General features: G+C 41.6%; 2 protein-coding genes across 3 annotated transcripts in view; one reads left to right on the top strand and one right to left on the bottom strand.

The window, feature by feature from the left end:
• The window catches only part of Katnal2 (katanin catalytic subunit A1 like 2), a 37,551-nt gene extending 21,697 nt beyond the window's left edge, over window positions 1–15,854 (top strand). For both annotated transcript variants that reach the window (XM_027949086.3, XM_027949085.3), the window contains exons 12-14: window positions 14,150–14,312; window positions 15,091–15,193; window positions 15,715–15,854. In XM_027949086.3, coding sequence (XP_027804887.3) covers window positions 14,150–14,312; window positions 15,091–15,193; window positions 15,715–15,854 — 406 coding nt within the window. The remainder of the gene's footprint in view (window positions 1–14,149; window positions 14,313–15,090; window positions 15,194–15,714) is intronic.
• A 4,948-nt stretch (window positions 15,855–20,802) lies between these two features.
• Hdhd2 (haloacid dehalogenase like hydrolase domain containing 2) overlaps window positions 20,803–26,965 on the bottom strand; it is a 33,302-nt gene continuing 27,139 nt past the window's right edge. Inside the window, exons 6-7 of the mRNA XM_027949074.2 lie at window positions 26,081–26,144; window positions 20,803–21,320 (exon numbers count right to left, since the gene is read on the bottom strand). Coding sequence (XP_027804875.1) covers window positions 21,217–21,320; window positions 26,081–26,144 — 168 coding nt within the window. The 3' untranslated portion in view covers window positions 20,803–21,216. The remainder of the gene's footprint in view (window positions 21,321–26,080; window positions 26,145–26,965) is intronic.

The following is a 26,965-nucleotide window of genomic DNA, read 5'->3' as shown; positions in this document are numbered from 1 at the left end:
TGGTTCTCTTCCATCTCTTTTAATCTAAAACAGACTTCACTCCCCATGTGCCATTTGCCATTGGCTTGTTGAATGCTAGGGAGATTGTCCTGCAGAATGTCCACACTTCCTAGATTTGGCTCATTGAATCCTCATGGTAGTAGTTAGCTGTTCTTCTTATCCCTGTAATTACTCTAGACTAAAAACTAGATTGATTAGATTCAGCATTAATAGGCTTTTTTGGGCAAACCTACTTCATGGGCAACACAGTGTACATCACATTGCGTCTGTCCAGAGTTCTGCAATGGCTGGTTCCTCCACTTTTGGCTTTGCTGAGACTGGCCTGGGGTCACAGGTATGTTCATCTGGCTTCTCTGCTATACATTCCTATTGATGATTCAGTATCCACTGATGGTCTTTGTCAGAATCCATTATTTCACTCTGGATGTGATTCTGTTATCCCTTCTGCTGGATAGGTGGAACTATTCTCTACAACAAGAACTTCCCCTCATCAGCAGGATTACTTGATTATCTTGCAGTATAGTTCATACTAGAAAAGCAGCATCATTCCTCTTTGATTTTTAGAGCTTCAAGGTGATACCTTAGCTCAGTGACCAATGGATCTGCCATAAGCCTCTCCTTCCCTCCCTCCCTCTGTTATCACTATGATTTCATGGCTTGCATGGTATAACTCCATTAGTTTTGTGAGTTTTTAAAAAAACTTTATTGACCTATAACTCACATACTGCACAATTCACCCATTTAAAGGGAACAGTCTAATGGTGTTAAGTACAACCACATCATATGTTGTGAGAAATGCAAAATTAGATGATTTTTGTCTTTGTATGAATGTCATTGAGCGTACTACACAAACCTAGGTCAATCATTCAGTGTGGCTCTGGATGCAATTGGGAGACCTGGCAAATGAGAGATGTATATGGCGGCTATCTATGAAACAACACACGACTTTCAGCAAAGTTTAAAAAAAAAAGTAGAAGGAATAAACTCGAAAATAATAATAACAAGTATAGAGCCATGCACAGTGGCGCACAAGTTCAAAGCCGTGATTCTCCTGCCTCAGCAACTTGGCGAGGCCTTAAACATCTCAGTGAGATCTTGTCTCTAAATGAAACACAAAAGGGCTGAGGATGTGACTCAGTGGTTAAGCACCCCTGGGTTCAATCCTCAGTACCAAGAAAGTATAGAATGTTAAATACGTAAATCAGTAAATTTATTATCATTAGCAAGTATTGACTACTGTTGTTAATATTACGTGCTCTATTTTATATGACTGGCAATGGAGTAGGCTTGTCTACACCGGCATCACATAAGCACATGAGTATTGAATCACACGATAATATGATGACATCACGAGGCAGTGGGAATTTTCAGCTCAATTACACCCTCCTGGGGCCACTGTCATACATGCAGCCCACCATTGTCTGAAACGTCATTATGTGGTGCTTGGCTATGGTGTATTTATAGGATTTTTAAACCATTACCACAATCAATTTTAAACCAAGTTTTCTTTGCCCCCAAAAGGAACTCTACCCATTAGCCATTGCCCCATTCTTCCTCGACCCCCAGCATTAAGCAACCACCGATCTATTTTCTGTCTCCATAGATTTGCCTATTTTATACTCATGCATGGAATTATTGGGTCATGTGGTAACTATGTTTAATAATTTGAGGAACTGCAGACTGTTTCCAAAGTGGCTGCACCATTTCACATTCCCCGTTACAATGGATGAGGATTCCAATTTCTCCCCATCCTCATGAATGCATGTTATTTTCTGTCTTTTTGAGTATAGTACAGTCATCCAAGTGGATTAAAAGTGGTATCTTGTGCTTTTGATTGCATTATTTCCATGATGACTAATGGCATTGAGCATCTTTTCATGTAGTTATTGGTCAATTGCACATCTTCTTTGGAGAATTTTTTTTTTTTTCAAATTTTTTATTTATGTAAAAATTTCTTTCTTTCTTTCTTTTGAGTAAATATACTCTGAATACAAGTCCTCTACCAGATATATGATTTGTAAGTATTTTCTCCCAGCCATGGCCATGAGTTCCCTCCCTCTGTCAACCTAAATAACATACAAGAAAAATTCAGCAAAGATTAGTAAGTTTATTTGGGAGCAGTAGCACTCTGCAGTAGGAGCACATAGTCAACTATGTGCATATGTGAAATTCCAAGGAGTTGAGGCAAGGGGAAGTTTATAAAGGCACAGGAGGAGGATTACACCATATCAGGATACAAGAATCCTTGGCCACAGGATTTATAAGACTGCTCAAAGGGGCTGGAACTGTAGCTCAGTGGTAGAGTACTTGCCTAACATGTGTGAGGCACCGAGTTCTATCCTTAGCACTGCATAAAAATAAATAAATTAAAAAAATATATTTTTAAAAAAGTGTTCAAGGATCAATAACAAGGGTGGTGTCAGTTCAAGATTGAACAGTCAGTTGCTGGCGGATGTCCTTGCAGAAGTGTTCTTTGTGTAAGGTTGGGTGGCCTTTGGGCAAGGTTCTGGTTCTGACATCTTTTGTGAATATTTCTTGGTGTCAGGCACACAGGCGCGAGATCACTTCCTCCAAAACTTCCTGGCTTTATTTATTTCTTCTTTGTTAGGACTTGACATGAGTGACTTCATTTTCACGGTGATAAGTCTCCCCACCTACCCTTTTTTCCTGTTCTCCCTCTTCCCCTTCCTCTTGCCTCCCTTTTTCCCTTAGTTTCTGAACTTTTTTTTTAAGAGAGAGAGAGAGAGAGAGAGAGAGAGAAAGATTTTTTAATATTTATTTTTTAGTTTTCGGCGGACACAACATCTTTGTTTGTACGTGGTGCTGAGGATTGAACCCGGGCCGCACGCATGCCAGGCAAGCGCGCTACCGCTTGAGCCACAACCCCAGCCCCTCTGAACTTTTTTGTTGTTCTATTTCTTTCTGCTTTTGCTGAACTTCCAGTGTCTGCCCCACTCCCCCAGCTGGGGCTTTTCAGAGGACCTGTCCTAGGTTATTCCACGGCAGCATTGTCTAATAGAAATGGGATTCAAGGCGCGTGTACACTTCACATTTTATAGTGGCACACGAATAGAAAAGTGAAAACATTTTACTTAGCTCAGTATATCCAAAATATCAATTTAATTATATAATAAATATAGACATTGTTGCCATATTTTACTTTTTTGTTTTCCATACTAAATCTTTGATATCTGGTGTATATTTTATACTTTGAACATGTTTGAGTTTGGCCTAGCCACTCTTCAAGTACCAAATAGCCACATGTGGCTGGTGACGAGCCCAGCAAAGAGTGGGGCTCTAGAGACTAACTTGTTTGCCCCCATGCTGCTGGGGCAGAAATTAATGCCTCCCAATATTTATTATAACCTTTTAATTTAACAATAGAACCCCAATTTGGGGTATTTCCCATTCAGATATAAGATTATATCTGAATATAATATGTGAACCTTTTTTCTAATTGTGAAAAGTTTAGTTCTGAACAGTATTACTAAAATTAATGATCACTGTGTGCACATATATATACTATAAGTTTTGTGTATATATCTTGAGTTCCTCAGTTTAATTTAAATGTTATCATGAGAGTAACTTTCTTTCTTTCTTTTTTTTTTTTTTTTTGGTACTGGGGATTGAACCCAAGGGCACATAACCAACCGAGCCACATTCCAAGCCCTTTTAAAATTTTTTATTTAGAGACAGAGTTTTGCTAAGTTTCTTAGGGTCTTACTAAGTCGCTGGGGCTGCCTTTGACCTTATGATCCTCCTGCCTCAGGCTCCCATGCCACTGGGATTTCAGGCATGGGCCACCATCTCCAGCTGACAGTAACATTCTGATGAGGAAAATGGTACAAACCTGGCCTAATTGAGAGGAAGAGCTAAGGTGGGCTTTGTCAACCTCTGCATGGCTTCATGACAAAGATAACTCTTTGTCATGAAGGCTGTCCTGTGATTGTAGAATGTGTAGAAATGTCCCCGGATTCTACTCACTAGAAACTCCCTAGGTTGTGACAACCAAGATACGTCACCAGACATTACCAGGTCCCTGATGGAAAAATCGCCCCAGTTGGTAATCATTGAACAAGTGGAAAGAATTGCCAGGAAGTACATAGAAGAAAGTTGTCACAAGTTTCACAGCTAAACTTTCAAGTTTTTTAAAGAATCTCATTAAATAACTGAAGCTGGTTTTCTTAAGCAAAATTCAACATGTTATACAAATTGTTCTATCTTGATTTTTTTCTCTTAATACAATATCAAAATATTTTGGAGATGGTTCCAGGTAAGTGCACAAGTTCTTCCTTACTCCATTGATGGCTGCATCGTGCTCCATTTTGTGTATATGATAATTTATCTCATTAGTTACCTAATAATGGGCATCTGGCTTATTCCTACTCTTTTGCTCTTAAAGAAAATTCTTCAATGTGTAAGTGTGCATATCACTTTGTGTATTTGCCAGTCTTTGGGGTAGATTTCTGAAAGTAGAATTTCTGGGCCAAGGGTTAATGTGTATGAAATTATGGTAGAGGCTGCCAAATTTCTCTCCGTAGAGGTTGTACAGTTTTGCATTCCCACTAGTGTCCTTCTTTCATTACTTAACTTTATAGTAAGAACATTTCCGATGTCTTTAAATAATCCTTGAAAATTAGATTTTGTAATGGCTGCCCAAAATCCCCACAAGTGAATATCCCATAATTTAGTTAATCATTCCTTTCCTGCTGAAAATATATGATACTCCCAAACTTTATTATAAATAACACTGAAATGAACTTCCTTGCATAAAAACCTTTGAATAAAGTCCTGGCTGTTTTCTTAGGATAGACATTGGGAAGTTAGATTACCCATCAAAGGATCTAGATTATTTTTAAAATATCTCTTGGGACATATTGCCAAAGTCCTTCTCTAAGGAAAGATTTTATGAAGAACAGATATGCTTTATCAAGAATATAGAAACAGACTATTTCTTGGCTTCAGGGTCTTAGATGGGGGGAGAGACTTACCTGATTCAAGTAGCCTGTCCTGCAGGAAAATAACCAGACCGTATCAAGTATGTAAAGACCCAGCCCTAAAATCCCAAAGGAAATACTTCCCATCCATACTGGTTCTTATCTGTAGCCCCTTGGAGGACACTAGGCTCTCCTTCCCTGCTTGCTTACTTGCTGTTGTCCCTGGAGATAACCATTCTGTCTCAAAGGGGCAGCCGTTTCTCCTGTTCTCTGCAGTGAGATGGTGCATGGCCTTTTTCTCTTCTGAGTAGAATCCTCCCACGTCTGCAGCATTTCAGAGAGGGCAAGGAGGCAAGAAATAACAGCTCATCTGTGTCATCTGATGTGTAAATAAGCAATAAGAGACATAACAAATGTTGCATCTTTAATATTACCACTTAAAGTAATAACCACGTAAGGGATTTAGTGAGCACAATTAGGGCTAATTTGACCAGCCTTGATTGTTGAATATTCACAAACTCAGGCCTGGGAGTCCAGAGGGAAACCAAGTACTGAATAGGCCATTAAGGCAAATGCCATCTTTAGATGTCTATTTAACTCTCGGGTAGTTTGTACAAATAAGGTGTGAAGCATGGTAGCAATGGAAAAGAGCTAGAAACTTCAGGAACACTCTTAAAAATCAGATACTTGGTATGACCAAGCACTGGATCAAAAAACCAAAAGAGAACTTTCTTCTAACTTTTAGGAGAAAGTATAAGAGCCAAGAGATAACTGCACTGGGAGTGGAATTGTCTTGGTGTGTTTGGGGGAACATTGGGGAGCAGTGGCCTCCCGACCCCGTGCATTACTGCCTGACTTCTGCTTACTCACTATTCAGTCAGATTTGAAGCACCACAAGGAATATCGCCAACCTGGCTGCCTTTCTCTCACCTGTGTAAACTGGCCTAGGAACTCCCTCCTTGCTAACATATTTCCTTGCTAAGACATGCCTGCAATCGGAGACGTCAGTAGACAGAACCCTGGTCCTTTCCACAATCACCAGGCTTTTCTGGGCTCCAGGGAGAAGCTGTGCCTTCTTAGGTCCTACCTGTTAGCCTTGAGCCTTGACTGAATCAACAGTCTCCAAGTGTGGTCGGTAAGCACCGTGCCGAAACAGGGTCTACCCATCTGTTACGTTCTAGAGATGCCAACCGCAAAAGTTCAGCTGGCTTCCCTCAACCCATGGCTGTGTGTCTTCAAGATGCCACTGTGCATTGTGACTCTCCCAAAATGAGAAAGGACAAAGGCTCACACTTATTTGACCCCAAATCCTTCATTATGGACCAACTCACAAGGCCAGTGCTCCTTTACAACCCTTTGGGGGTCATGGATTTACATTAATGTTCCCTGGCCTGATGGAAGCGTCTGTTGCTACAGTTGCTTTCAGTCCTTGACCAAGGTTTCATCTTTTGCAGCATTTTTGTGCTTACAGTGGTCAGATTGTTTTTCTGGAAATTGTCCCACCATCACATCAAGTCCATGATCTTCTATGTATGGCTCCAGGTGTTACTGATACTACCAGGACAAAGGAGTGGCAGGATGTGGGAGGTCCAGTGGGGCAGCAGATGACCCCGGCCCCATTCACTCCTTGCTCAGTTTGTTTGATTCCATCAGATCCAAATAGCTTCCTAACTGGCCTACTCTGACATCGCTTTTTCTTCTTAATAGGATGCAGACTGATGTGTGAACCATAAATTTAAAAAAAAAAAAAAACTTTAAAAATTATAAAATTTCTCAAGTCTTTGATAGAAAATTTGAGAACTAGTAAAAAAAATACTCATAATTTCACCATGACAAGCCTTATTGTGTTTGTGTTCTATACTTCTGGTGAAAATGGTTTGGTTAGTTGTTTTTATTGCCTGTGTATCCTTCTGTGGTAACTTCGTTTTCCCAAGAGGGAAAATGTTTTATTGTTCCAACTATTTATTAAAGTAAAACATATTCATTATGTATGTTAGTATTTTTTTTTGAAAGTGAGTAGTCCTGTAACTACACCCTGAGAATAATATAAATCTTTCCATACTCTTTTTGGTATGTGCATGGATGTGTGTAGAATACATATCCACTAACAAAAATGTGATTGTGCTGTGTGTGGATAGAATATTGCTCTCTGGATGGATTTTTTTTTTTTTCTAGGCTTGAGATATTGTGGACAACTCTGAAAACCTACTTAATCCCACATAGAATTTCACTGTATGATGGCATCAGAATTTATTTGAATTTACTTTTTCTGGAAGGTTTTAATATGGTTTGCATCTGATAAACCTATTCCTCCCTGTTCCCACGTCTCAACCCTCAGCTTGGTCCCATGATGCTCCAAAGTGGATGAGGGTTGCCTTTGGTGTTGGAATGGATTAGAGCAGGTATTATAGAAAGGTTTTCTATCTGCCAGATCTCCTTTTCCTGGTCTTATGGCAAGGGAGAACAGTTCTTTTCTTAGGATATTTTTATCTGAGTTCCAAGTTATATGTTTCTCCAGCACATATTAGAGATATTTTAAAAAACAAAACAAAACAAACAAACAAAAAAAGACCAGGGCCCTCACTGCCAAGTCGTTTCTTAAGTGCCAAGGTCCTTGACCTCTTTTCACCTTCTCTTGTCTCCCTCTGTTATTTGTGTGCAATATCCAGGGGTTTTAGTTGTCTGCGGATGGACTAGAGCTTCCGGAAGGGACCCCTCTGTCATGTCCAGAAGTGAAAGTCTTTTTTTCATATTTTGAATTTCCTCTTTTACCTCTTCATGCGTTTTAAATATAGCTTATTTTATACTCTGCATTGGTGGAGTGCATTTCCATTGCTGGTTTTTTTCTGTTGACTCTCATTTGTGGTGGTGGTTGTGTGTGTTGTCATTTTGGATGGTGAACTCACTTTAATGAAGTGGACTCTCCTCCTGTCCCTTATGGAGGTCAGTTTTTTGGACTGTGTCAGTGTTAGAACCACTTTAAGCTAATTTCTCAGCTTCAGACCTTTTGGACCATGGCAATGCCGGCAGGTCTGAGATGCTTGACCCTCCGAGAAGCCTTCCCAGCCCAAGGCCAGTTTCCCTGATGCCTTCCATTGCTAATGGGGAGATGTCCTTCCATGGCAGGCCTGTGCCTTCCTGGGCTTTTGCTTTATGTGGTGGCTTTGACTCCACTTCCCATCTTAAATTGGCCCAAGGCCTTCTAAGCCTTTGAAACTAAACCCATTTTTTTTTTTTTTTTTTTTTTTTTGTAATCACAAGGCAAACGTCTCCAAATCAGCCATAGCTTCAACATCAACTGCTCAATTCTGATTTTCTGCTTCTTCATTTTTGGCCCTTGAGAATTTGGGCCCTGCCTCCTGTGGGCTCAATTGTGAAAATGTGTTTCCTGTAATTAACTGAGCTTTGCAGGGGACTTTATAATGAGGGATTTATTTTTTATTTTTATTTTTAGTACCAGGGACTGAACCCAGGGGCACTTAACCACTGAGACACATCCTAATCCCCTTTTTATATTTTGTTTAGAGACAGGATCTTGAAGAGTTGCTTAGGGCCTTGCTAAGTTGCTGACTTTGAACTTGAGATTCTCCTGCCTCAGCCCCCCTAGCTGCTGGGATGATAGGCCTAATGGGGGATTTATGGGTATCTAGTTCACCTTTTTACTGGAAACAAAGCCTTCAAATGTTTTTCCCTCAATTATTGGGAATAAATTTTCTGGCAACAGTAACTGGGGAAACTATCTTTATAATTGATATTGTAGTAATGGGAAATTATTTGCATTCTTCATCACACAAAAACAATGCTTTTAACCCATGCATCACTGGCCACACCTGCGCTGATTGCTCCAGACTCTCCTAGATTCCCTTGTCCTGTGTTATGAGCTCACTGCTCAGAGTGGGAAGGGAGGCTCCAAGTTTGCGTCTTTCAAATTGTCTTCAGAAGCACTGCCCAGTCAGCTGCGTTGGATGGATCATCTCAGAGTCTCATTGTTTCTATGATTTTCACTAAAGACGAAAATACAGTGTTTTATTCCCATTGCCCAAGCTGATGCGGCTTTTCTTCATTCATTGGAACTGAGGATGATTAGGAAGTGCTGCCAATCTCCAGCCAAGGATATTCACCTTCGTAAAAAACTCCAGGACTTGAGGAAGCTGGCCATTCTATAAAACGCCAGCAGCCCTGCATCTAAAGTTCATCATCCATCCCTCTAAAGTACTTCTTGAGCCACCATTGAGTGTGCTGCCTGGTGGAGAGACGGGGAGTCCAAGACAAATGGTCCTCGATCCTTGTTCTTTGGAAACTGATCAGATGAGACAATGCCTGAGATGTGAACACAAATAACTATGAGCTACCGATATAGCCAACACCTATATCGGTACAGATAATACGTAACATAAAATTATACAGAAAGAGCAATTTTTGATGACAGACATTAAAATAAACCAAAATCATTTTACTGGGTACAAAGCACTTGCTCTGGGCCTTAATAAAAATGATTACAATTTGGATAGATGACAAAGTGGAAGTTACATAGAAAGAAAACAGCCTGAGTCAGAACTAGGATGGCAAAAGTTAGATTCAGGGACCAGCAAGCAAATCAGTTTAGCCCAAGTGGGAAATGCAGCAGCAGAGGTCTGCCCCCGCAGGCCCACTGTGGAAGACAGAGGAACCCTCAATGCTGGCTCCCTGTTATCTACCAAAGAATGTTCCAGTCTTTAATCTGTTCTCCGAGAATTGCATGGCCACCCATTTCATTCTATTTATGAATGGGCTGCAAAGAATTTGGTTACAAAACTGCAGTTTTTCTCTTACCATGCTGAGCTAGTTTGACTGTTTGTTTCGTACCAGGGATTGAACCTAGGGCACCTAACCACTGAGCCACATCCCCAGGGATCCCCCACCCCAGACCTTTTTTTTAAAGATGTTGAGACAGGGTCTCACTAAGTTGCTGAGGCTGACTTTGAACTTGTGATCCTCCTGCCTCAACCTCCTGACCCGGGGATTACAGGCATGCATCACCACTCCTGGCTTGAGCTAGTCTAATTTAATATATTTTAACTATTGAAGGAAGTAACTTCAGTTATATTTGGTTTCTAAATTCCAGGAACTGCATGGTCCAGCAGGGAAGACAGGCTAAGGGCTGAGGAAGGTACCTGAAGGTTTGGTGCAGGTGCTCAAATGGTCCATGTAGGCTGTTGATGTTGCCGGCAATGTTGCACCTTTTACCCAGCAGTGGGCAGAGGCCCAGTGGCCAGGCTCTGAGGTGTGGGAGCCTCGCTGTGTCACGCATGTTCTATCTCTCATGCTCGCCAGTGGTCCTGACCTCTCAGTGATGGAAGGGCCAAGAAGAAGGGAGTCACGAGAACAGAACAACTAGTGTAAAAATCAAAGTGCTGGAACCAAGGGGAGTATTTTCTAGTTGCCACAAGTTACATTTTTTATATAAATATATTGGCATAAAGAATGATTCCTGGGTACATTCCATTTGTCCTTTATTTCCTCCCTTTTATGATTGTATTATTATTGATGTCATTAAAAGTGCATTCATCAGGCCTGGCTGTCAGAGAGTTGCACTTATTTTGTGCCCACAAGCAGTTTTGAGGTGAATCTCTTGCTTTAGGGCATTAGTTGATCAATACAGGCATCTATGGTGAGGGATTGTTTTCCCACCTCCCTCTGCACAACTTGATGCTCCTAGGCCATTCTGGTCTTCCTGTGAAGAAGTCGCTCTGCAGCAGGTGGAGACAAGAAGTGGGTGCTGTCCATGCTGATGCTCGTACCTTCAGATACGTCATTCTGTCAATTTCATCTCCTTGCAGAACAGGTCTTCCAGGGCCTTCTTACCAGCTTCAAATTGAACTTCAAATTGTCCTCTGCACTTACTGTTCCTGTTATTGAAGAAACAAACTTGAACTGTATTTTCTTTCTAAATTTGAAATTTGGAGTGGTGCTTGTTCCAGGAACCCTATGGGAGAGCAGGACAGACTGGAGTTTTGGGGTCTGAGGCAGGTACCTGGAGTTTTGACACAGATGCTCAGGTGTAAGGCTTTGGGGTACATGTAAATTGTTGATGTGGCTGGGGGATGCTACATTTTATCCAGCTGTGGGCGGAGGCCCAGTGGGCCAGGCTCTGAGGACTGTGAGCCTTCACTGTGTTTCATGTGTAGAGATCCTGGGCTCTCACCTCACCATCCTGAAGATTTCATTTTTCTCTTTTTGTGTCAGACCCTCTGGACTTTGTAGGTTATGCTACTTCCAAAACCCTTCAGTTTTGTTTTGGGTGTTTCAGGAGCAAGTAGAGGTGACTGTGCTCACTGTCCCTCAAGTTTAAGTGCAATCTTAAAATTCATCACCAATGAAGTGTTTCCATTCCAACCTTTATAGCACAGAAGGCCTTCTGTTGGAACAGCCTTCAGTTGAAGGACAACGGATCTATTTTGATTATGTGCAGGGGTGATTTTCAGTGTATTGAAAAGCAATGTGGTAGGGGTACTGACCAATCCAAAGTGATGGCATCTCTCTTGGTGTCTGCGTGTGAACAAGGAGGAGGCATTTGAAGCAAAGACATACACGTTGTGAATTGGAGCACAAGGTCATGAATGTTCTGCTGTGAAGCATAGTTTTTTCTTCTTCTTGAGCATAAATGTTGGCCTTGGGAGAGGGAAAATGGTGAGGGGAAGAGATGCCTGGATCCTGATGTGGGATGAGTTCCAACAGGGTAAAGCTGATAAAAAAAAAAACCAAATGCAGAAAAGACATAGGTCACGTTACTGCTGGGCTGTAGATTCTCTAGTCAGGGTGGGAGGGCTAACAGGTGAAGAACAGACACAATCTCTAAGGAATCTGCTCACTGTGATTTAGGGTTCAGATATGCTCCCTGAAAGTATGTTTCACTCTTCTAGTTTAAAGGAAAATATCATGACATAGGTTCAGAATGAGAGAGTAAGAAAAATAGAAGGAAATGGACATGCTCAGTGTTTTTGTGAATGACAAACATCTAGTGATGATGTTTCCATTGTTACTCTTTATCAAAGGATCAACACACAGGCATTCCCTAGTGTGTAAATCAGAAAACCTGCCCTTTTAGGAGCTTGACATTTTAATATATAAAGAGTTCATAGGAGCCGGATGTGGTGGCACAGGCCTGTAATCCCAGTAACTTGGTAGGCTGAGGTAGGAGGATCTCAAGTTAGAGAACAGCCTTGGAAACTTAATAAAACCTGTCTCAAAATAAAAAATAAAAAGTTCAGTGGTAGAGCACCCCTGGGTTCAATCCTCACAACCAGGGATGGGCCGGGGGAGTTCACAGACTCAACCTCAGAATTAACTATTAATAATAGAAATGCTAATCCACAGTGTCCAGATAGTTCCATTTAACAAGAAGTTTTAATTTACATAATAGTGCCATACAATTCCATAATGATTCCAAATAATATATTTGGAATGATAAAAAATTAAATTACTACTTTTAACCTCTCATGGGATAATTGCTTCAAATACAGCTCATTAACAGGTGCTCAAACGACTGGTTAAAAGAGGATGGGAACTGGGTATTCACATGGACCCAAAGTCTCATATGTAGAATCCTTAAGTCTTTCCAGGAGAAGATGCCTCCTTCATCAGGGAGAGCCTCACCGTCACCAGATGACATCGGTTACTAGAACCTCCGTCACTAACAGAGTAACATGCACTTGTGAATAAACGCATCACTAAAAAATATGCTTGCCAAAAATGTTTACCCTGAATCTAACTAAGCTTGTATATCTGACTTCCCTCTTAGAGGACAGTGACAGAGGAATCATTTACAGGACACCATGAGGAAAATACCAGACAAAACCAGAATGTGAGACCTACTACAATTAGCCTGATCTTTTTAAAAAGAGACCAGGGCAAAGAGACTGGTTTAGAGTTAAAGAGATTTAAAAGACATAACCATAAGCAGTACATGTTCTTTGGATTTAGGTTGGAGAAACTATAAAAGATATTTCTGGAATGACTGGAGAAATCTGAATATGGACTGAGCAATAGACACATTATGGAATCAGTGTCAATTTTGCCGGATGTTAACTATGTACCTATGTGAGAAAATGTCCTTTTTCTGAGAAATGCATCCTAAATAATTTTGGGATGGTATTTCTTGATGTAATTTACTTTGAAATAATTTATCAAGAATACACAGGTAAATATATGAAGCAGATATGCCAAAATGTAAACTGTTGTGGAATCAAGATGGTGGGTATATAGATATTCCTTGTTTTACTTTACTTTTTTATTTTCTTATAAATCTCATATTAAGAAGTTAGGGAAATGATTTGAAAATGCAAAATTACATAAACCTGGCCCCACAGAAGCAGGAGTGAGAATCTCAAAGGGCCATGTCGGCATTGGGCACCCAGGAAGGAGTATATTGGTGCTGAGTTCACCAGAGCACCGGGGTGAGATGGCTGTTCACTCCAGAATGAGTGAGACTTGGGGAAGAGTTACTGTACTTCCCAGAGTGCCCAAATTATTGTCAGAAACAATGTGCTTACTGGCAAGACCAGGTTTAATAATTCATGTTCCAACTGCAATTTAGTTGTTAGTTGCCCTACACTGTCACCTAAAATTACCTCCTTTACATGGGAAGTTTTAAAATTTCTACCTTTGTTCCTCCTTCCCTCCTTCCCCATTTCCCTCTTTTTTATTTTTCTTTCTTTCTACTTCCTTTATTTATCTGTATCTCATTTTTCTTCCTTCTCTTTTTTTTCTTCCTTTCACTGTTCTCTCTCCAAACACGATATAATTGTCCTATCCACTCAGGCACAGATGTAAAGTGACAGTTAAAATGCAAAATTGCTTCCTGCAGTGCTAAATTGTTCAGAAAATATGGTTGTCACAGCAGGGCCCAGTGAAACATGCCTATAATCCCAGTGGCTTGGGAGGCTGAGGCAGGAGGATGGCAAGTTCAAAGCCAGCCTCAGTAACTTAGTGATACCCTGAGCAACTTAGTGAAACCCTAAACAACTTAGCAAGACCCTGACTCAAAATAAAAAATAAAAAAGGCCAGGGGTGTGGCTCGATGGTTAAGCACCCCAGGCTCAATCCCCAGTACCAAAAAGGAAAAAAATTTAAAAATCAATAAATAATAACAGCAAAAAGCAGAAATTATAGTTGTTGCTTAAGAAGTGTATTTGCCGCCCTGCCTAGTTCCTCTGTTTCTGTGGCAATTTCAGGGAGCTGGACTGTGCCATGCTACGTCGTCTGGAGAAGAGGATTTTGGTTGATCTCCCCAGCCGAGAGGCCAGGCAGGCTATGATCCACCACTGGCTGCCCCCCGTGAGCAAGAGCAGAGCCCTGGAGCTACGCACAGAGCTGGAGTACAGCAAGCTGAGCCAGGTGGGCAGCCCTTGTGTTGGTCAAGGGTCCAACACGTACATGACAGTCTAAGACAGGGTCACAGAAGGAGCTGCTTTCTTGAGACAGTTAGAAAAGATCCAAACTGCCCCACAATGCAGTGGGCCTCTTCTTCATGGAAAAATCAGCTCCTTGTTACCTGGGAACATTCAAACAGAAGTAATTCAAGCTGGTGGAAATAGCATGACATTTGGACAGAGGTAATCTATGGTCAAATCCAGGCCCTGCTACTTATTAGCTGTGACCTCAGGGAAGTCACTTACTCTGGAACTTCAATGTCTCCGTCTGTAAAATGGTTAGCAGACAAGCCACAGAGGATGATTAAATGAGTCTTTCCAAACAGACAAGTTCTGGGTACATGTTGTTTTCCCCCCATTGTTAACCATTCTCAGTTTTGTAACCATGTTACCTGCTTTGGGTGGATATTTGAACATAATGTTCTCTGAGGTTCCTCAAAGGCAGGAATCATAAAATTTACAAGAACAAAAATGCCTACCAAATTTGACTATCCTTGGATTTGGGCCCAAGGGCCGCGTTAGATTAGCTTGGTGGCCCAGTCCTCTGCCAGCTCTTACAGTGTATTTGGATGGTGTTAGGAAGCTGTTGCCCAGCTGTTGAGGTTATCCAGACATCGTAGAAGCATCTTTTCCTCGAGCATTACCACCCAGGACTCTGTGTACAGTGTTTGCCCAGGGATGGTGGGTCCCGCCTGTCAGACCATAACTGCCACCCGCATTTTGCCTGCTGACAAATGTTTCAGGAGACTGAGGGTTACTCTGGATCAGACATTAAGCTGGTCTGCAGGGAAGCAGCCATGAGGCCTGTGAGGAAGATCTTCAGTATACTTGAAAATCACCATTCAGGTATGACTGGGAAAACAGTGAAGGTGATCTGTCAGAGAAATGTCTGTTTAAAATTCCAACTCTCACCAGCAGATGGAGCCAGGTGCCTGTTTTTGGTGGCCTTCTCCACTTGTAGCAGGCTCTGGTGAAAGCATCCCCTGCACTCAACATCTCCTTGGGTGCCTAGTGTGGGGTCTGCTTTGCCCACTGATGATAAACTTCTTAGGCCTTGGGCTATTACTTCTCTGGCACACACTGATGTTGGAATGGAGCCACTTGAGGCACTGTATAAATATTAAATAATACTTTGATAGCAATACATTTAAGTCACTATTTGGGGGGGGGGGAATGTCTGGACTTTAGGAGCTAAGGTAGTTGCACATTAGAGACTTTCTTCCACTGTCCTATTTAGTCTTGCTGTACTGCATTAACCATTAAGAATGCTGCAGTATGCATGGTCTTGAAAGAAGGTCTACTAGCCTTTTCAAGAGCCTCAGTGCCATGAGGTTGACGGTTGTGCTGTTGCTATTGTCTTCATCTAGAGAGCACCCATTTTCCTGGGATCCAGTTGGAAACAGTGACCACTGCCGACTTTCTGGATGTGCTGGCTCATACCAAACCTTCAGCAAAGAACCTCACTCCGAGATACTTGGCTTGGCAAAGAGAGTTTGAGTCTGTTTGAAACCACACTTATCCTGACCTGGCCGCAGAGGTAACTGCAGAGGTCCTCTAGGTTATTAATACAAGTGGGAAAAGAACATCATGATTAGAACAGAAAAGGGAGATTATTCTTGAACACTGGATTAATTTGGACAACTGTTATTGTTTTGGAAATATGAGACATGTTCATTAATTTTTCATCATAGATGTCAGCAAAGTATTGAAGATTTCAATTACATGTATATGTGCTATTAGGTCAGGCAATGGAGACTTTTCTCACAATTAGACTCCATAAAATTTTGATGAACAATATCCTGTAGCATTGCTCGTTTTTGAACTGGGATCTTCATTTTGAAGAGAAAGATTTTCTAAGTATTCATTTTTATTTTTTTCTTGCAACACATTCCTAAGTCTGCCAGATACTCATCAGTATTCTTTTCTAAATGGCCAATCAGGTCAACTTTCAATTCGCTCATTACTCCCTTGGTCCCTGCTAGTCTTAGGGGAACTGCACCTTGGTAAGTAGATTTGCACCTAATCCCCATTTTCAGCCCTGTGTTCCATCCTGGCCTATAATCATGCCCATTGTCCCCAAGGCCTTAACTTGCATGGATCCATGTTTCTAGAGTATAATGGAAAACCTCCACACTGCTGCCTTGCCCAGGGGTGGGTGGTCATCTGGCTGCTCAGCAGGGAAGGGTTTCTGGGACTCCAACAAATACATTTATCAGCTTTTAGCCAATTCCTCACCTTTCAACCTGCTTTCAACCTCTCTTCCTTGCTATCTGTTGCCTCCAAGACGAGTCTTTGAGTTTGTTCCACTGGATACATTTTAGTTGTATTTTCTTTGTGCTGATTTTAATGATCAATACCCCGTCTACCTTCCATTATTCAAATTATCATCTTTTTATTCACAGACGTCTGACATTCTGTTGTTGGTTGATCTTGTGGGTTTATAACTTCTTTATTTATTTTCTCGTATTTTACTGGGGCTTTGAGAAAGACCAACTAATACATATTTATGTGTCATGTACTATAGAGTCTATCTAGTTATTTTTTGGAAAGTGGATTGAAAGTGTCTCAGCTACTTGTGAGGCGGAGGCAGGGAGATTTTGAGTTCAGGGCCAGGCTCAGCAACCTAGCAACATTCTGTCTCAACAAACAAATACACACACACACACACACACACACACACACACACACATATCTAAATTTATATAGGAAGTTGGCTGTTGGCGAAAAATGACTTTATCCGTGTGTGCTATTTTCTTCTAAAGCAAGAGGTCATGACTCAAACACCCACAGAAACAATGAACTTGATACCCAATGAGTAAAATAAGCTGAGTGTGGTTCTTCAAGACAGACGGGGGTCTGGAGAACTGGGGATGAAGGAGACTGTGAAGGGCACAGTAATGAATGATTCAACCTCAGATGAATGTGGGAATTTGGTCCAACATTGCCAGATCTTCTAATCTTCATAGAGAACCCAGTAATTGATTTGCACTTGAATCTCTTGATTCTCAAATGTCAACAACTAAGGTTGACCACCTGCCTGTACAACTCACATTCACTCCCACACTTCATTCCCATCAGAAAGAAGCCTTATCCGATGCACCTGGGATTATCTGGAATTACCAGATTATCCCACCCCTCCCTTTTATTGGTTTGAGTTGTCATCATATGAATCTCTCATTATAGTAGGTAGTTGTGTATTTGTGCATGTATTTTGTTGCCCATTTACCCTCCTCAAATATAAGCCTTGACTGTGGTACTTTCTGGGCTGCTATTGAATTAATGAACATTTTTTTTAAATGGCATAGGTCAAAGCTATCTGAGCAGCGTTTGCTTCACAGAATTTGTGACTTTTGTTCCATAGCACATTCCTTGCTGCACAGAACTCCTCATTTAGAGGACTTACACACACCATTTTGAACTTGTTAGAGCCCTTTGTGTATTGTCAGATGTATTTTTATATGCTTCAATTCCCCACCTAGAAGGTTGACATCGCAGAAGTCAGAGCAGCATTCCACTGTCTTCCTTATGCTTTACCCAGCAAGCATTTAATATAAATATGATTCTCTCAGCTACATCAGCCAGTGAAACAAACAGTTTAGATGCATATGACATGAAGGTGAGCATTGGAAAATGTAAGGTACTCAAACCGAGAGATAAGCAGTTTGTTATGATAAATGATTTCTGGTGCTCGGGTGCCTCATTACTGCTCCTTAAAGAGAGCAACATGCTTTCAGCTAGTAGGCCTTGGTGGCTGGTGTAATAAAGTCAGTAAAGGCCTTGTGCATTTATGCTGAAAAGGCCTTTGTGACTTAGACCAACTAAGCGTGATAATGCAAACAAGGCCCTGTGTAAACAACTGCTAGTATGAAAAGGGTGTCTACCACTCAAGACAGAGCCTTTGGTGAAACAGATTAATGTATTTTAAAAATTCTTAACTAGCTGGATACGGTGGTGCATGCTTTGTAATTCCAGTGGCTTGGGAGGCTGAGGCAGGAAGATCTTGGGTTCAAAGCCAGCCTCAGCAACGGAGAGGTTCGAGGAAAGGGTGGAGCCTCCCGGTCCTCTGCCTCATGTGCTCTGCACACCAACTCACAGCGCATGCCCTACAGCCATCTCCTGACAGTGGGTATTCTCATCACTTTTCTAGAACCAAGGTGTCAGCCACTTGGTCCCTTTCCTGGCACAGGATAGGATTACAGTAAAAATTATACAGACACTGTCCTTGTGGTCAATACCACAAGAAGATCCTCTAATTGTGGGATGGGTGGAGAAGGAAACGCTATAGATGTTTTAATTACTTGTACTTCCTCTGTGAGGCTCAAGGTGGCCTATAACCAGCTAAGACTAACACTTGGAGTATTTGTAGCTATTTTGATCTAAGATGAGACTTTTATTTGTCTCCATGGACCTCTCTGAGGACAGGTCACTTAGCAAGCCCTAATGTTTGTTAAATAAATATCTCAAACATGGAGGAAAGGGCAGAAGCCGATTCTCTGGGCCGGGTATGTCTGCTCAGGTCTCACCTATGCCTGCGACTGTTTAACTTCCTGATCCATCATGAGGTCTTGTCTTAGCTCTAAGCTGTCTCCAGATATCAACTCCATTATTTCCAAATGTCAAATGCAGCCTCCCTGATATGCATCTTTAAGGCAGTAACTCTACATTGAAACATTCCATGCCCCCCCTCACAGCTATGCCTTCCAGCATTACATTCCTGTAGTATTTAGTTTTATTGGTTCAATAACTGAACGCCTGTGTTGCAGCAAGTATAGAAAATGACTCAGTCCTGTCTGGTGGGGAGAAGAGAAGTGTGAAGACACAAGGGCAATATAAGAAGTGCCACCTGGGGATGAAGGAGGCTGCACCTTGCTCCAGTCTGCGGGCAGGGAAGACATCAGAGACACAGGAGTTGTCTTCCTGGTGTTCCTGACTTATGCATTCTCCTTAGCTCCTGATTATAAAGGATCAAGGCAAAACCCTTCTTATATGCTTACTTCCCATAAAAATCAGGGATAGCACACCAGTAAACACATGGCAACTGGCAAACATTTGATAAACTCCTAGGCAAGGAATCCCTGACTCCAGCACACAAGTCAAAGTCAAAGCTGACTGTGGCCTGTCCACCAGGCAGTGCTTTCTACCTGCATGCTGGGCTTCTCCTGCTGCAACTCTGCCCTGAGACTGCCCAAGTGCAGCATCATATCTCCTTTAATCCTCAGGAAGACTCTCTCAGAGACAGCCCCTTACTGGCGGACAGTCCCTTCACCCGTTCAGCACCACTGCAGACACACAGCACTTAATCTGCCCCATTCCAGTCTAAATACTTAAATGTGTTTCAAGTATTTAATATTCGACAGCAACCCTGTGTGGTAGGCGCTGCCATTATCCCCATTTTACGAATAAAGACAGGAGGCCTTCGAGGTAAGGTGACTTGCTCAAGATCAGAGGGCTTCGTGTATGCGGGTGGGACTCCAGAAGCTCTGCTCACAGCCACTCCACGCAGCCTGCTGACCTGGGGGCTTGGTCATTTCCATGTCTGTCTTTTGCTTCTAGACATAAGTATTAAGTTGGGGCTTTTGCAAAAACAAGAAAAGTGCTCGCCCAACTATCATTTATTTAGCTTTGCTCCCTCCCATCCAAGACCGAGCTGATCTCTAAACAAGCATCAAAACCCGAAGCTCATTAACATCAGTGTGCACTTCAATAAGGTGAACACTACAATGATGTACAATTACATTCTAATAATTCAATGCCCAAGAGCCCTGTAAAACAATTGCAAAGGCCCAGGATTATCACAGTATGCAAATGCACTAGGAAAATCATTACCTACTTAGTCCCCTTCATTTGGGTGGGTTTAACATGAGAAGAATAATCCATGCTACAAGACGAGATTTCATTTTACAGCTGTAGTAACCAAGTACATAAAAGCTTGAATCTGTCCCAATAGCTTCTAAAAGATTTTTCCCATAGTGTCAGAGGCAAAAATAATGAAATCTTGCAAATGTACAGTTAATAGGACCCTGGTGGACACTAACTTCAAAAATGCATGGTCTATAAGACATTAAAGGCTTGATTTTAGTTTCTGCACTGTTCCTGTTAATAACAATGTCTAATTAAAACATCTGTAAAATACTGATAGTTTTAATTTTACATAAAATTTCCAAAACAACTGTTACACAGTATAATAGGTATCTGCAATGAATAGGTTATTAATGGAAATATTATTTTAAATTAAAATCAGGTTCTAAATTTAAATTAGTCATCTCTGGCTAATGAAGAGAAAGGAAGTCACCCGTGCTGGGAATTCAACAGAAAATCTAGTTTTCAACATCTGTTAAAGTAAATTCACTCGACAGTCTGAAGGACAATTCACTTTGCTGCCTCTGTCTTATACTCCACTTGGCTCTTCGGCTAGGTCTCACAGTTGAACTCAATTTCAAAACATGAGGCTAATGCACCTTTCAACGCATCACTTTATAATTTACAAACCACCATTCAACTTTATTCACAGTCTGAATCTCCCTCCCGATTTCCAGCAGGAGACAGCAGAGAACACCATTCCCCAATGGAGCTTCTCTCTCCCAGCCCTGCGAACCTGATGAATATTTTAGAGGGAATGGCATAAAATCTCAGCTTTTCTTTTCTTCGGGTCTCATCTTCTTTTACAAAATAAAACAAAAGAGATTAGCAAGGCTTAGTAGCTGGATGCAATTCAATACCTTTCTTTCTAATTAATGCACAATAAAAGAGGGTTAAAGCATAATCAGCTCTGAATGGTTCGTGGCTACTGATGCTGCACCAAGTTGGTAAGGGATCCATTCCAGACAATGAAAGCTGTGTGTCAAGTTGCTTCACATTCACAGGAGGGTTCACAGGAGATGCTGCAGAATGTGGTCCACGGCATGAGGGAAACTCTCACAAGTTAGGTAGGGAGGTGGACTAATTTTTTCTTCATCTGCTGCTCGGTATTTCCCTGAAATGAAGGAAAAGCCAGTGAACAGAGCTTACTGCTAGAATGCTAAATTAATCACGCCCCCTGAGCACCTGGCCAGCACAGGTCCACCCTTACATTTACTTAGTAAATTAGGGGATCCACATCCCCTAAAGCACCTTTTATTGAGGTTTCAGGATGCAAGGAGGCAGTTCAAAGAAATGTCACATTCAGTGTTATCACAGGTCCTCTGGTTGTTCACAAGGGACAATCACAGGTCACATGGTGGTTAAGATTCCCTTCAAATCACCGCTAATGAAATTACTTTCCTTCCCCACACCACCCCTTAAGATAGAAAGGATGATTAAATCAATGATTTTAAATAGAAGTTCATATCTGGGAGGGCAGAGACCTTGTAGGCTCTGAGGGTGACTGGAACGTGCTGCTGTCAATCTACCCTGGAAGCCTGGGGGTGGGGAAAGGAAAGTAATGGGTGCTCCCAGGGCAGTGCCAGGCAGGGTAGCAGGTAGGCATTAGGTGACAGGAACACTGCCAGACTCTCTTTGACTCTGGAATTCCAGGTAGCCTGCTGTTCCTGGGCCTGGCACACAACTCGACACCCCAACTCAGAGGAACCATTCCACTACAGTGGTTATGGAGAGCTTTCACACGTGAATCAGATGGTGCATGGTCCCTGTTTAAATACACTTCTCAGGCCCCAGTGCCCTTCAGAAAAGCTCTTCCCTGTTATTCTCTCTATCCTAGAACATTGTTCTTTGCCTCCACATTTATGGCAGCGTGCAACAATGCATTTACTTGTTTAATGTCTGCCTCACATCTAAAGGACTGTAAGCTTCCTCAGAGCAGAGACTGTCTGGTGCCCCAGTAGATTCCCAGCACAAACATCAACACCAGCACGCCTTCCCTAAATATTTTTTAAAAGAATAAATGGAATGAATAAAAGGAAGGAGGGAGTAATGGGAAGAGGTGGGCAGGGAAAAGAGAAGTGGGGGGGGTTGCAGGAGGACCACAGGAAGGAGGCTACTTATCTGTACTTATATTTTTGCTCTCTCATTCCATTTTCTGTTATCTCTGCTATTTATTTGTCTGCTTTATTCAATTTTTTTTCTGCCTAAATCCAGCTGCCCCAACAACAGGCCCACCTTTTCTACAACTCCCTCTTTAGGAGGTGATATGGTTTGGATATGAGGTGTTCCCCAAAGCTCATGTTAGGCCATGCAGGAATGTTCAGAGGTGAAGGGGTTTGATCACGACAGCTGTAACCCCATCAGTGGAGCAGCGAATGGTGGACCTCGGGGTGCTCTCTGTAGGCCGGCTGGACCTGGCTGTAAGAAGCAGGTCACGATGGGGGTTGGGGGTGTCCTTGGCTCTGTCAGTGTGCACTCTCTTTCTCTTTCCTGGCTGCCAAGAGCTGAGCAGCTTTCCTCTGCCACTCCTTCCACCATGATGTTTTGCCTCACCTCAGGCCCACAGCAATGGAGCCGGACAACCATGGACTGAGTCTCTGTAACTGTGAGCCCAAAGTAAACGTTTCCTCTTCTAAATTCTTGTCAGATATTTTGGTCACAGTGATGAACAGTTGACTAAACAGAGGGCTTTACCTAGCAAACGCAAAGCCTGAAACCTCAACCCCACTTCCACGTCTTTGCACTGTGCTGGAGAAGATATGTACTATCCTATCCTACTGACTGATTTGTTACAGAGAAGAAATCAGCATCAGGGCTGGGGATGTGGCTCAAGCAGTAAGGCGCTCGCCTGGCATGCGTGGGGCACTGGGTTCGATCCTCAGCACCACATAAAATAAAATAAAGATGTTGTGTCCACCAAAAACTGAAAAATAAATATTAAAATATTCTCTCATTCTCTCTCCTTCTTAAAAAAAAAAGAAAGAAATCAGCATCAAATGTACATCTAGGTAATCTAGGTAATATACCTCACTTACCCCAGCACCCTCAAGTCACTTCTCCATAGCATGATCCATATGGAAAATTCTACTGGCAGTTTCCGTTTCCCCCACCCCCACCTCAAGCTTAAGTCCTTTAATTATAAGCTTCTCTTCAAGGTTTCTGCTTGGTTTCATAGGTATGTTAATAAATAACTTGCTGTATTACCTACTTCCAAGATCTATGGTGTAAGGGGCAAGTAAGTTTCTTAACTACAGAGTTAAGGGCTTCTAGAATGTTTCTGCTTGTCTGGCTTTGCCAGTGGGGTCTCTACAAAGTACAGATGATACAAGTGGCCCAAGCATATGTTCCAGTTCTGGCACCTCACACGGAGCCTGTACACAGCAGGTGCTCAATGTCAGCAAGAGGAATGAAGCAGCATCCCTGGCCTGACTTCACTGCAGCAGCCTGTGCCTCCGTGAGTGAATAAATGAACAGGGAGGACATAGGAAGCCATGCTGATGCTATAAGACAAAGGGCAAGCTCATTTCTTTCTACATGACTACTTTATATGTTAAACAGAGATGAATTCTGGTTAGGACAAGTCAAAACCCTTATTAAGATTTTAAATCTTTATTAAAAAATAACTAAAAAAATGTATATCATGTATCTACCATATGCTACCCATTGAAAAAAATTGCTCAAGACTATCCACAAATAGTACTTCCTACTGAATATGAATTAAAATATTTTAGTAGTTTTAAACACTGTGAAGCCCAGTGCTTGTCCATAGTACTGGGCTAAATTTTATCAATGGAGCTCACAGTTTTAGAACAGTGGGCTTACTCTGAATTTTTGTGACCAAAAACCCAATAGTACAAGAGGGTCTATTTCTATGAGATGGACTTAGCTGCTTTATTAGTTACACATTTTAGATTTGACCATTATGCTGTTAGCCTAAGACTAACTGGATGCTTTTCACACAGGCCACTCATGATACTGCACAGGTCCAGTGTTGATGGCTGGTATAAATCCTTAACTATGTGAGCTCAAGAAAGGAAATGTTTATGGGAATAATACCCACAAGCAAAAATAGTTATCTGAGGATCCCTTAATGGGATAAAACTGAAGGCAGAACAGTGAGAACAAAGACGCAGAGAAAATGATATGGTCTGTGTTTCCTGACTTGGTTAATGCTTCCTCTTGCTACTTACATCACAGGGCCATAACGTTCCCGGGTAGGTGACAATCATTTTGATGGAGAAATGTGAAAAGACATTGTGTTAATCCTGCAGTGACTGGTGTTACTATCGGTGGGCCCAGGATGGCCCACTCCAGAGCTCAGGCTCTAGCAGATGTGGGGTTTCCCTCTGTACCTCTTATTCAACTCTAGCTCCATCTAGATTTTTCCATTTTAATTTTAAAGTAACTTTTCTGCAATCACAATTTTCTTGAATTCAGGTCATAGTCACTTTCTCTAAAAGATTTCCCCATGATAAAACTTCTATGACTTTTATGTTTCAATTTTACCTTTTCTGAATAGTCTGTTAAGTAGTTTCACTACCATCACATGAAACTATGCAAATGAGCTCCCAGAGATGTGTACACAACTGTTTATCTGTTATTTGATTTACAAAAACCTGATGGCAATTCTTGGACAAGATTTCCCGTTATTATGTGCTATTAGTTTTGAATTCAGCAGGTGTCATTTGAGGGTGGGGTGGGAACCTTTCGTTATCTTTTGAAAAACCCATTAAGTTTCCCCATGCAAAAATATTTGACCCTCTCACAGCTCCCATGACTGTTTCTTCTTTACCTTGAAGAGACTACAAGTAGACTACCTAAGGGATCCTCAACTAGGAGATTCAAGGCTCCAAAGGGAAAAGAGCCATGACCAGAGTTTTTCACACAGCAAATCAGCACAGAAATGAGACCAGAATACAGAACACTGAATCAGTCAAAATATTGTATTAGGGGGCTGGGGTTGTGGCTCAGCCGTAGAGCGCTCACCTAGATTGTGCGAGGCCCTGGGTTCGATCCTCAGTACCACATAAAAATAAATAAATAAATAAAATAAAGGTATTGTGTCCAACCACAACTAAAAAAAAAGTATTAAAAAAATATGTCATGTTAGGTGAATCCTCTCCAAGAAGGTCTTTCTTTTTTCTTAAAATTTGAGAGATCATATAAAGTAAACCTAATTTTAGTGTAGGAAATACTTCCTAAGCTTTTGGTCACCAAAAACAGTAAATGAAAATAAAGAAGTTTTTTATGTGTGTGCTGGTATGTATATATTTTCACACCACCTTCCCCCAACTCTATTCAACTCTAGCCTGTACTGAGGATTAAAATCGGGAGCAGGCCACTTTTTTTCTGTTATTGTATTCTTTTTTTCTTTTTGAGACAGTCTAAGTTGCTGAGGCAGGCCTTGAACTTACGATCTTCCTGCCTCAGCCTCCTTAGTTGTTGAGACTACAGGTGTGTGTCATGCCCACCCAGCTGGTATATATTTTTTAAAATGCAAATGTGAACATAGAGGATCAGAGCACACAGATGACCAGTTCTTAAAAAAATCAACTTTATCATCAGATAGCTGGCATAAAACAAATGTTTTCTCAGAGCACCACAATTCATGGTCCTTGCTCCATTCCGACATGGTGAACAGGGCAGGTACTACCAGGCCTCGAGCCCTGATCTTCCCACCTTTTTGCAGCATGTTCCCCCCACCCCCATGGTCTTTTTCCCTTTAATCCTAAACCTATTTCATTTTTCTTCATGTAGAAAGAAAATTAAAGCCCAGAGTTCTACCATTTCGACAAAGCTATTCTTTGGGCAACTGTGAACTCTACCACCCTGTTTTTGGAAAGGCATTTGGAAAGGTATACAGAAGATACCTACCAGTTTTTACTAAAATGCCCAGCATGCCAGCATTTTGAGCCCCGCCAACATCATCCCTGCAATCCTGGAAAAACAGAAAAAGGCACTTAGTCCAGAGTCTTTTGTTGCTTGCCAACACACTCTGCCAACAATTAATTAGGATGGGATCGCCACTTGGAATCCCCTGCTTTTTATTTTCAAAATGAAAGAGGAGAAGGTGAAAAGGGGTGACTCCACATGAAATACTCTGAGGAGGAGAACCATATTTGGAGAAGAAAGCGCTGCTGAGGTGGAAAGCGAACACTAGCGTAAGGAATTCCAGTAACTGAACACGGACAACAGTGAAGAGTCTATGCCTTGCCACAAGTATATCTATCTCTTCTTAAAACAGATCACTGGGGAAAAAAGCATTCTATGCATTTGACAGCTTGTACAGTGAATAACTCAGCTGTAAACAGTGAATGAACTCGATTTAGAAGATCACTTTTTAGTGGCCCACGTAATATATTACTCTTAATTTCCATCCAATTGTCTATAATAGGTAGGATCAAATCAAAGCAGTATACTTAATCAGACTGTAACTCTTTATGTTTACTTCACTAAATTTGGGAATCACACATCAATCTGTAAAGGGAGCTCCCCTGTCCATTCTTATTCAAGACAGGGATAAACACACTTGCACAGTGGTGTGCATCTTTACTCCCAGCACATGGAAGTGAGGCAGGAAGATCACATTTGAGCCTAGGAGTCTGAGGCCAACCTGGGCAACATAGTTAGACCTTTTCCAACAAAATGAAACAAAACTAACAAAATAGTAAGAAACCCACCAAAACAGAATATAAAACAAAATAAATAAATACTTGGTTGAATGTAACAATGAAAGCAAGGCAATTAAAATTCCAAGGC

Source organism: Marmota flaviventris, chromosome 16, assembly GCF_047511675.1.
Source record: "Marmota flaviventris isolate mMarFla1 chromosome 16, mMarFla1.hap1, whole genome shotgun sequence".
Classification (NCBI taxonomy): Eukaryota; Metazoa; Chordata; class Mammalia; order Rodentia; family Sciuridae; genus Marmota; species Marmota flaviventris.
Note: the sequence above shows the minus strand (reverse complement) of the source record. Positions and strands in the feature narration are given on the sequence as shown.